This window comes from Pyrus communis, chromosome 6 (assembly GCF_963583255.1).
Source record: "Pyrus communis chromosome 6, drPyrComm1.1, whole genome shotgun sequence".
NCBI lineage: Eukaryota > Viridiplantae > Streptophyta > Magnoliopsida > Rosales > Rosaceae > Pyrus > Pyrus communis.
The window spans coordinates 18273223-18284606 of record NC_084808.1 but is presented as its reverse complement, the minus strand read 5'-3'; the positions used below and the strand labels follow the sequence as shown (position 1 = coordinate 18284606).

At 37.1% G+C, this 11384-nt stretch overlaps 1 protein-coding gene and 1 pseudogene across 1 annotated transcript; one reads left to right on the top strand and one right to left on the bottom strand.

Annotated features, from left to right (window-relative positions):
• Positions 1-651: 651 nt before the first annotated feature.
• Positions 652-2326, top strand: LOC137738047 (probable aspartic proteinase GIP2). Its single transcript, XM_068477650.1, has one exon. The coding sequence runs from the start codon at positions 794-796 to the stop codon at positions 2108-2110; it is 1317 nt and encodes a 438-aa protein (XP_068333751.1). The 5' UTR covers positions 652-793; the 3' UTR covers positions 2111-2326.
• Positions 2327-5415: 3089 nt separating this feature from the next.
• On the bottom strand, positions 5416-7171 carry LOC137736153 (probable aspartic proteinase GIP2; annotated as a pseudogene).
• Positions 7172-11384: the final 4213 nt, after the last annotated feature.

The following is an 11384-nucleotide window of genomic DNA, read 5'->3' as shown; positions in this document are numbered from 1 at the left end:
ACATCTCAAGAACACCGAGGAGTCCTTGTAGGACGGCCATGCACACCAATTGCCCTAAGAATACAAAACCTCAGGTAAGAATACATACTCTTTGTTAACTATATTGAAATATTTGAGATTCGAAGAGAAAATTAGAAGAAAGACAAAGAAGATGAACATGGAGAGTTTAGAGAGAGAAATATGAGACTTGTATTAACTAAAGAGAGATATTACACAACTCTGTTTTTATACTAGAAAGCCTAACAACACTAACCAAATACTAACAAACTTGCTAACTATATTTCTAACTGTATTGCTGACTTGTACCCTTAATTAACTACTTCAACTATAAGCTCTTCTCAAAACTACATAAGTTTGATTGAAATACTTTTATTGATAGTGTTGTTCCTGTTAAGCTCTCCAAGTAATGTTCCAGAACTTAACCTTCTTTCCTGTTTGTTACTTTGTCATCAATAGATGAGCCAATTTGATTGACGAGGGGTAAAAATATTACAATTAAACAGAGGACAAACACCATGAAATTCAAAGCTATCTAAAGAGACAAAGTAACCATAGGAAGGATGAAAACCATGGATTTAGCTGGCATAATAAGGATATAGATAACAGAATATCCCCAAGTTGCCAAGTTTGACAAAGCGTCGGTTCCTCGCAAGCTCGCCAAGTATTCGAAGACTCTAGTTATATATATATTTTTTTGGTTAAAAATGTAGATGACTTCTAAAACCTATAAATTGGTAGCAATGCCCTCTCACTTCTTCGACCATATCTATCAATTGCCAGCAATCAATTAACAATGGCTTCCTCCTCATTTCATTGCCTTCTCTTTTGCTCATTACTCTTCCACTTGATCTTTGTCCCGTCACTAGCCAAATCGGCATCTTTCAGACCAAAAGCCCTTCTCCTTCCAGTAACAAAAGACTCCTCCACCCTCCAATACCTCACCACTTTGAGCCAAAGATCCCCTCTTGTCCCCATAAAACTCACAGTACATCTTGGAGGTCAGTTCCTTTGGGTTGAATGTGAAGATTATATCTCATCCACCTACAAGCCTGCCCGTTGCAACTCCGCTCAATGCTCACTCGCAAACTCCAAGTCTTGTACTACAGAATGCTACTCTCCCCCATCTCCAGGCTGCAACAACAACACATGTGGTCTCTTACCGGACAACCCCATCAACCGCACCGCCGGGGGCGGTGACCTTGGTCAAGACATGGTGTCCATCCAATCCACAGATGGGTCCAATCCTGGTAGGCTGGTCTCTGTCCCCAACCTACTCTTCACTTGTGGTTATGCATTTTTGTTGGAAGGTCTAGCCAGTGGTGTCAAGGGCATGGCTGGCCTCGGCCGGGCTAAAATTGGGCTTCCTTCCCAATTCGCTTCCGCCTTTAGCTTCCGTCGAAAATTCGCAATTTGTTTGAGCTCTTCAACGAGTTCTAAAGGTGTTGTGATCTTCGGGGATGGGCCTTATAATCTGCTTCCCAATATTGACGTGTCCAAGTCACTTATTTTCACCCCACTGATCCTCAACCCTGTCAGCACAGCAGGTGCTTATTTCACAGGCGAGCCTTCTTCAGACTACTTCATCAAGGTGAAGTCAATTAAGATCAACGAAAAGGTTGTTACATTGAATACTTCATTGCTGGCTATTGACAATGAAGGGTATGGTGGCACGAAGCTCAGCACTGTGAATCCTTACACGGTTTTGGAGACATCAATCTACAATGCCGTGGTCAATGCATTTGTGAAAGAGGTTGCAAACATCCCAAGAGTGAAAGCAGTAGCGCCTTTCGGAGCATGCTTCAATTCGAAGAACATTGGTAGTACGAGGGTTGGGCCTGCTGTGCCTCAAATTGATCTCGTGTTGCAAAGCGAGGGTGTGTACTGGAGGATATTTGGAGCAAATTCAATGGTGCAGGTAAGCAACCATGTGTTGTGTTTAGGTTTTGTGGATGGAGGTGAAAGGCCAAGGACTTCTATTGTGATTGGTGGGCACCAACTGGAGGATAATTTGGTGCAGATTGATTTGGCTGCTTCTAAGCTTGGGTTTAGTTCCTCGCTCTTGTTCAGTCGGACAACTTGTGCAAACTTCAACTTCACTTCTAATGCTTAAGAAGTTAGAGGACCTTATGATTCAACTGCTATTTGTAATTTTTTTCATTTTGGTAATTACATTATGAATAATGGTCAGGATGATTACGATTTATGCACGCTTAAACTTTGTTAATCTTTTTTCTAAATACCTCAGCTTTTATTAGTTGTATACATTGTTGGAGAATAAGATTTCCAAATTTATAAATATCATACACATGATGGACTTATTAGTCGCATATCCCTTCTATTCCACATTGGATACGGATACAGTAAAGTAAGAGATATATCCTCCTCTAAACTCGAATTGGTTGGTTTAGATTAAAAAAAATGAAGGTTTGAAGTGTTAATTAAAAAATAAAATCAAAGTCAAGAGACGCGGCAACAAGTAAATTTTCATCGAGTCCCCATTCTATTCCTAACAATTTTCTAGTGTGCCTGCTCACCAGCCCAAGGGCAATAAGTTAAAAGTCAATATGAAAAGTCACACACTATTTATATTAGACAAATGTTAAATAAACTCTCTAAAAAATAGGTTCTTCATAGACTATTCGTCACATTATATTTTTAGCATAATTCTCTTGCCAGCATTATAAAACAGCGTACCTAAAACATGATGTAATGGAAAACCCATAGAGAGTCACACTTTGGCAGAGTCAATAATGTGATTTAAATTTACCAAAAATCGAACATAAGATATTTCATTTATAAGTGAAGAAAAATACTACTATATGTAATACTAAGTGACATTTAACTTACAAATTTAATTTAAAATTTTAAACACTCTACCATTATCCACAATTTCCTAGTCCCTTGTTCTATTATTTTCCATCTTCGAACGATTAGCTTCCTCGCCCACAGCTCCAAACGCCATACAAAGTCAATACAAAATGGTACACACAAAAAATGTTAAAATACTGGAGGGGGTAAAAGTCAATACAAGAAAAAGACAAACTGTAATTAACAAAATGAATTGGAGATAATGGGATATGAGTAATCATATAATGGGATCATCATAAATAAATATATTCGGATTCGTTTCCCTATAAACTATTCGATCCTACAAAGAACAATTGAACGAAGGTAATTTTCTAAATTCACTCCTCACATAGGGATTTCTGTTTAAGTGGTTATAGAGTGGGTTATCTCTCTTACTTCTCTCATATGTTAATTCAAGAAGACCACAACTTGTAAATAGACTAAAAATGCACTTTAAGACAAGAATGATTACAACACTTCTAGACCAAATAGAATAATTCTTAAAAAATCTCAATGAATAAATACAATAACATTTCATGATAAGCACTATTTTCTTTTCTGACAAACGAGATAATAATTTATATTACATTCATTCAAATTAAATTGATGATAATTCAAACTTAATTGCATAAAAGTAAAGGTAATTTAGGCAAAAGTCAATAAAAACTTTACTATTAAGCCATATATCAATGGAGTATTTTTGTTTTGGACTTAATCAATGATATATTTTTATTAATTAGGCATAGGTCAATAATAAATGCCACATAGGTTTTTAGTCATTATAAATAATTAGAATTTGACTATTCTATCATTCACTCTTTCTTTCTCTCTCTATAAATGTTATATGGGCTTAATCTATTATAAATATGAATTTAGATCATCTCCAGATCAATTTGTGGAGATCCTCCTGGCCGATGGATCTCATCCAAATCAAATGACCAAAATCTCTTATCCTTCCTCTTTTCCCCCTTAACTCTTCTCTTTTTCCCTCACTTCGAAGCTCTCAACCTCAAACCACCAACTCCTCAAATTCCAAATTAAATTCAACCCCACCTCAAAATCAACCCCAACACTGCCACAACCCACCTAACCCACAACCACCAATTGTAAGTCACTCACCTTACCCAGCCCCACCACCACCGCATCCCTCAGTTGCAAGTCCTTTGACCTTAAAATCTTAGCCGATGTTAATGAAACAACAAAGAGAGGGGTCGTGCAAATCAATGTCTTTTGGTTGCAGAGATCTTTCTCATAACTATGAAAGAATTAGAGTGAGAGAAATCTCAAAGATGAACAAGAAGAAAGAGATCACAAATAAAAAACTAAAACAGTAAAGGATAGTGAAAATAAATCAGACTTAAAGCATAGATGACCTGCAATTGAATTTGGGGTTTGTTAACAACGATGGGGTGTGGGGGTGCGAGGGAGAAATAAAAGTTGAGGGGGAAGAGGATTCGGCCGTTGGATTTCTATTCCTCTAGAACTGATCTTGAGATTATCTGAATCTAGTAAATAGTTAAAATATGTATATTCTATCACTCTCTCACCCTATGTTTACATGAAGGAGTCAACTAAAAATAATAATACTAATAATAATAATAATAAGGAACCAGGAAACGGACATTGCATTGTAGTGTTCGAATCCAAATGTAAAAAACAGAACCAGGAAATGGACACTGTATTGTAGTGTCTGAATCCAATTGTTAAAAAACAGAACTAGAAAACGGACACTGCATTATAGTGTTTGAATCTAAATGTAAAAAGCAAAGCTAGGAAACAAACATTATATTACAGTGTCTGAATCTAAATGTAAAATTAGGAGTCCCGTGAGGTGTGAAGTGTAGGAGACGTGTGAGTGATGAAAAAAAATAGAACCAGGAAACAGACACTACAACACAGCGTCTGAATCCAAAAGTGAAAAACAGAACCAGGAAACGGACACTGCATTGCAATGTTTGAATCCAAATGTACAAAGGAACATGTAGGAGGCGTGTGAGTGATGGAAAAAACAAAACCAATAAATGGACGCTGCAACTCAGTGTCTGGATCCAAATGTAAAAAACAGAATTAGGAAACAATGCAATGTCTGATCCGTATTGACTTATTCCAAATATAAAACTATAAGAAATAGAGTGTTAGTTGAAGTGGGTGCTAGCTGTAGTTGCAGATTTTGTACCTTTTGTTTATTTTAAAGGCATTTAAGTATCACAACACATGATTAACTTAACATAAATATTGTTGATCTATTATTAATATTGTAACTTTTTATTAATTTTTCACAAAATCACCCTAAAAGTAAATACATCGTGAGAAGTAGTACCATTCCAATCCTCCATGGGTAGGACTAGTTGTTTCATATACAAAATTATACAACAATATTTTTTTAGTAAAATATCAAATAAATAGATTTGTCATGATGCCAAATATTCAATTGAAAGCAATCAAGATTCAAGAAGATTAATAAACACCTACAATATAAAACAATATTATTGTTTTAATAAAAGGAAGAAACATTATAATAAACAATGAAAGCACACCAGGTAGGACCACCTAAAGGACACTTTCTCTCTAAGCAGTAGAAGTGAAGTTGAAGTTGGAACAACTGATCTTTTGAGACAGTAGTGAGGAGCTGAACCCAAACTTCTTATTAACCAAATCAAATTGGAGAAGATACTCCTCCAATTGATGCCCTCTGATCATAATGGAAGTCCTAGGGGTTGGACTTTGCCCAGCATCAACAAATCCCAAACACACCACGTCTTTTTTGACTTGCACCATCGAGTTTGGTCTAGACAGCCTCCAGTACACACTCTCACTCTGCAACACTAAATCAATACTAAGCACGTCGTTCTCTCTGATGTAGGACGAGTTAAAGCATTGTCCGTAAGGCTCTATGTATCCCAATCTAGGAATTGAAGCGGGGAGTAATTTCAGAAATGCCCAACTAAGAGTGTTGAAGATTGAGCTTTCCAACACTGTGTAGGGATTAACGGTGCTAATTTTTGTACTACCAAGGCCGTTTTGATCTAAGATGAGTCACAAAGAATTTAACGGCAATGTAAGGCCGTTCATTTTGATAGACGTTACGTTGATGAAATATTCAGCCGAAGGCTTACCTTCCACGTAGGCCAGGGCTGTGGTGAAAGGGTTGAGGAGCAATGAGGTGTAAGTAAGCGAGTTTGACACATCCATACTAGGGAGCAAAACATAAGGGCCGAGACCAAAGAAAATAACAGCCGTATGATTTTGTGGAAGAAGGCAAGCAAATGGCAAACTTTTTGCTGAACCTGAAAGCGAAAGCGAATTGGGATGGAATTCCAATTTTATCCTTGCCAAGTCCAGCGAAACCCTTGATGGTAGTGGGAAGCTTTGCCAAAAGATACATCTGACTACAAATGAAGAGGAAGTTGGGGATTGAGACGAGTTTACCAAGGTGGTGATAACATTCATCAAGGTATATATAGATGAATGTTTTGCAGAAAAATATAAAAACTGCATAAGAAGAAATGTAGAGAGAAAATCAAGAGAATGCAGACTTTATTATTTCTTAGACAGATGGAAAAGATCATCCCACAATGATTTAATACAAGCTTATATAGCAGCCGAATCTAGCTTGTCAACTAATCTACCAATGTAACTAACTTTTAACAAACTAACATACTACAATAGCTGATGTGGCATTCTTATCTAACTGTGATGATGTGTCAAATGATATGGCAGTAGTCATATATCTTCAACATTCCCCCGTAATCTCAACTGGGATTTTCCAGTTTGAGATTGGATTGACAAATGAGAGATTGTGAAGACCTTTAGTGATGACATCTGCAGTTTGGTCTTCAGTTGGAATGTATAAAACCTCCAAATCTCCTTGTTGCACTCTGTCCCTTACAAAATGGTAATCTGTGTCAAGATGTTTTATCATTGAGTGAAAAACTAGATTTGTACTTAATGCAATGGCAAACATATTGTCACAGTGAATTGTTGGTGGAACTTGTAAGAACATTCCCAAGTCCTTTAATATATTTCGTACCCAAGCTATATCTACTGCAGTATGTGATAAGGCTTTATATTCAGCCTCAATAAAGCTCCTTGACACTGAGTTTTGTTTCTTAGACAGCCAAGAGATTGGATTATTCCCTAAATAAACCACATAACCAATAATTGATCTTCGAGTATTCAAATCTGCAACCCAATCAGAATTTGAAAAAGCATTAAGCTTTGTAATTGTGTTTGCAGAAAAAACAATATCAGTGTTTATAGTTCCTTGGGGATATCGAATAATTCTCTTGACAGCTTCAAAATGGATATCAGTTGGTGAAGTCATGAACCAACATACTATATTCACTACAAAGGCAATATCTAGCCTAGTAAAAGTTAGATATTATAAGGAACCCACAATGCTTCTATAGGTGGTTGGGTCTATCAAAATTTGTCCTTCTGAATGAAGCATTTGATGACAAGGTTTACAAGGAGTGGTTGTAGGTTTACATAAGTCCATTCCTGCTTTGTGAACCAAATCCTTAATGTATTTGGACTGATTAACAAAAACATCTCCATTATATTGAACTTGTAAACTCAAAAAATAAGTTAGCTGACCCATGTCTTTTAACTCAAATACCTTAAAGAGCTCTTAAACCACCTTTTGTATCTTCACAGGATTGGAACCAGTTAAGCTATATGTTAAGATTATAAAACCCGGGGGGTGGCGAAGCCATTTTAAACATGCATATAAATAAAATATGTAATTAGAAAGAGATATGTCCATGCGGAAACATGTTTAGTGCATACAACTAATCAAGGAATATATGAAGTATTACAATAAAATATATGAATAAAGAAGTGAGTCCTACACTGGGAAGACTCGATGATACCTATCTGGAAATGCCCTGACGACAGGATCGAATGCCTCGATTCTAACTCCTGAAAGAGGCGCAAAACAAAAGGGTGAGTGGACCAAAGTTTATAATAATAATACTAATAATAAGAAAACCGTTTTCTTTTCTGAACATAATAACCCCCTATTTTGAAAACACATATATAATACTACCTATAGGTTTTGCTAAAACTCTAGCATGCAGGAAATGTGCGTAGCTGTAAAATCATCTCTAAAAATGATATCAAAACGCCCAAAGGCAAATCCGTAAATCTCATAAATACTGTACTTTTTAGGGGTATCATAGGTGCCCAAAGGTAGTAGTTGTCCATTATCCGAAGGTGAAGCTGTACGACACTGGGTTACGCTAGTGAAGAAACATGGTAGGCCTCATCACCCGAAGGTGAAGATGTATGACTCTGGGTTACGCCAAAGAAGAAATATATAACATCACACACCGACACTAGCCCTAGGCTAGTGAAGTTAGGGGGTATGGCATAAATATCTCATTCCCCATTCGCCCGAAGGCAGTACCTGTCTATCACCCAAAGGTAAAGCTGTACGACATTGGGTTACGCCAATGAAGAAATATGGTAGCTCCATCACCCGAAGGTGAAGCTGTACGACTCTGGGTTACCCCAAAGAAGAAACATATAACATCACACATCGACACTAGTCGTGGCTAGTGAAGTTGTCCGACACTGGTTCCGCCAGTAAAGCTGAGGGGTATACCATAAGTATCCTTAACTGTGTCCTATGGCCATAGACTTCTATATAATCGTGTTGTGTAGATGTGTTGTATGATAACCCACTAGATATTTATAGAAAATATATCTCAAAAACTCATGCCAAAACATCAGAGCTCAAAAGCTCAAAACCTCGTCAAATAAAGCTATGCTAATTCATATTCGTAAATCCATCGAATTTCTTACGTATAAAAGCAATAGTTCATAACCTTGAGTAGAATGTAAATTAGATAAATCATAAATATTTCGTAAAGCAATTTAAATAAATCATAAATTCTCTATAAACCAAAAATATGGAAATCCGTAAAACATACTTTAAAACATGCTCAAATTATGAAATAAGATATGCATGCAATCCTAATATTTTATATAAACATGCAGGTTTAGAAGGGGTTCACTGACAAATATTCCGCTGCTAGGGAGTCGCTTGAACTAGGAAGAACTAGATCGCAATTAACAATCGTACCTAAACACATACGAGGACCAATTAGTGAAACTCTACTAAAACAATTGAATTTGTGAAAACGGAGTGTGGATTTGGAATCAGGATGTCAAAATTAGTCTATGAGGGGTCTTGGCCGAAACCTGAAAAAGTCAACCCAAAAGTCAACGTTGACTAGTTAACAGTCAACGCTGATCGAAAAGTCAACGGGTTGGGTCAACGGTCAACGGGTCGGGTTAACAGTCAACTGGTCGGATCTGGGCTTGGGTTGTAGGGTTGGGCCGATTATTGAGTTAGGCCTAGGTTAGGGTTATTGGGTCAAGCCTTTAGGCCTAAGTTATTGGGTTAAAGGAATTGGGCTTGGGTTAATGGGTTACATGGCCCAAAGGTTTGGGCCGAGTTCAAATTGGGTTGCGGGTCGGCTCGACCTGATTGAGTTCACAGGTCACCAGACCCAACGAAGGAGAAAGCTGGACTTTTAGCCAGGAAATTTCGTCGGCTCCGATTTGGGGTCAAATCACAATAAACAATTACCATTTAAACATCAAAATGAAGCTAGACAAGTAAGGAACAAGATTATACCAAATTATGACAAAACAAAATAGATTAATGGCCTGAAATGGTCTGCAACTTGCTAGTTTCCTCGTCGAAATCTGGAAATGGAAGGCAGAGTGCATGCATGTCAAACATAATGATTTTCCAACCAATTTTTACATGCAGAAACGTATTTAAGTACCTAGATCGATTCGAGTAAAGCACAACCTCAAAACTTCACAAACTCATCGAAGTTTACATGGAGAAGACAAGCGAGATCTGGGCACATACACAAAGATATACATAGGGGTTAACTCAAAAAGCTAGCTTCGAACCTCACCTATTTTAGTCCCTAAGAAAAAGAAATGAAGTGAGGGCACAACAAAACTCAAATCGACCTTGAACTCACCTCGGTTTTGTTGGATTCCGAGTTAGGTCGCCAGTGTTCAACCGTGCATGCAAGGTTGCAGTGTTGACAGGGATAAGAGGGAGGAAATAAAGTAAGGATCTGGGGTGCAATCAACCCCTTGAGGCTTGGTTGTCTGTGATAAGTTTGAGAGAAGAAATGGGGTAAGCTGAAAGAGATAGAGTTATCAACGTAGGGGGAAGAGAGAAAGATAGAGCTAGTTCAAGAGGATTCCAGAATGTAAGGGAAAAGGGAAACACGGAGAAAAGAGGAAATAGGGTATGGGCCCCACGACCACACAAAATCCTATTTAAAATTATATTAAATAAAATACAGAAATAATATAGTAATATATAGTAAATAATAAGTAAAAAAATCATATGTTTAAAAAATTATAAAACCGAAATTTTAGGGACGGGTCGTTACAAAATATCTATGTAAAAAGGCATTATATATGTCTAATTTTTGCGATTCCAATTATTAATGGCAGCAAGAGCTAGAATAATTCTGACAGTGGTATGCCTCACAATAGTACTAAAGGTGTCCAAGTAGTCAATCCCATGTTCTTAAGAAAAACTGTAACGTCCCGCCCCGTTAATTTTTTTCGGAAATACATTTAATGGTTGGCCAAAAATGTCATTGCTACCCCTTTGGTTAACAACCATTCTAACATTTCTTTCTTTGATGATTTTCCACTAAAATTTAATCTCGTTTATTTTACGGTTGCATTTAACTTCTCGTTAGACTACTTACATACCCTTTTGAGGGATCAAACCAATCGTAGTTCACAATTTATTTTTAATTCATTTCTGAAAATATTCAAGTCACTCTCTAACCAATGTAGGCCCACTAGACTTCACTTAGTCTCCTATAGTACTAATTTTAGTATTTAAAACATTTTGAGACATGTTGACCAAAAGTCAACTCTCAGTCAATGGTAGGGTCCACAACTCTCTGTAATTCTATCTAGAAGATCCGCACAACAGATTTTTGATCCGTAACTTCCTAAGGTCCTTACTATGCTCATAGAACATCATACTAAAATCTTACCACGATCCGACGGTCAGATCTCCGTCAATCACAATTTTCAGTGTCGGTCAATGTTTTATTTTACAAACTTACAAATCCAATTGGGGAAGATCCTTACATTAGATTCCTGATCCATAAGTTTCTATGGTGCTCAAATATTATGTACTATAATGTATCAAAGTTTGGTGATAATCCAACGGTTGGATCGTCGATTGCTATAATATTCAAGTGTCAGACCTTAACGAAATTGTACTCAAACAATGGAATTCCGTTAATTGGATGTCCAATATGGAATCAAGGCATCAAAATTTAGCTTAGGGTGGTCAAGGGGTGCTTGGGCCCACACACCGCCGCACACAACGGTCAACCGCCCTGATTTGCCAGAAATTCAACTAACTCCAAAAATTATAAAATTTTATAGAATTGTATATCTCAATGAAAAGAGCAAATTTCATACCTGTGACCAAGGCCAATTTGGCCGAGAAAGGTCCCAATTTCACTCGAACT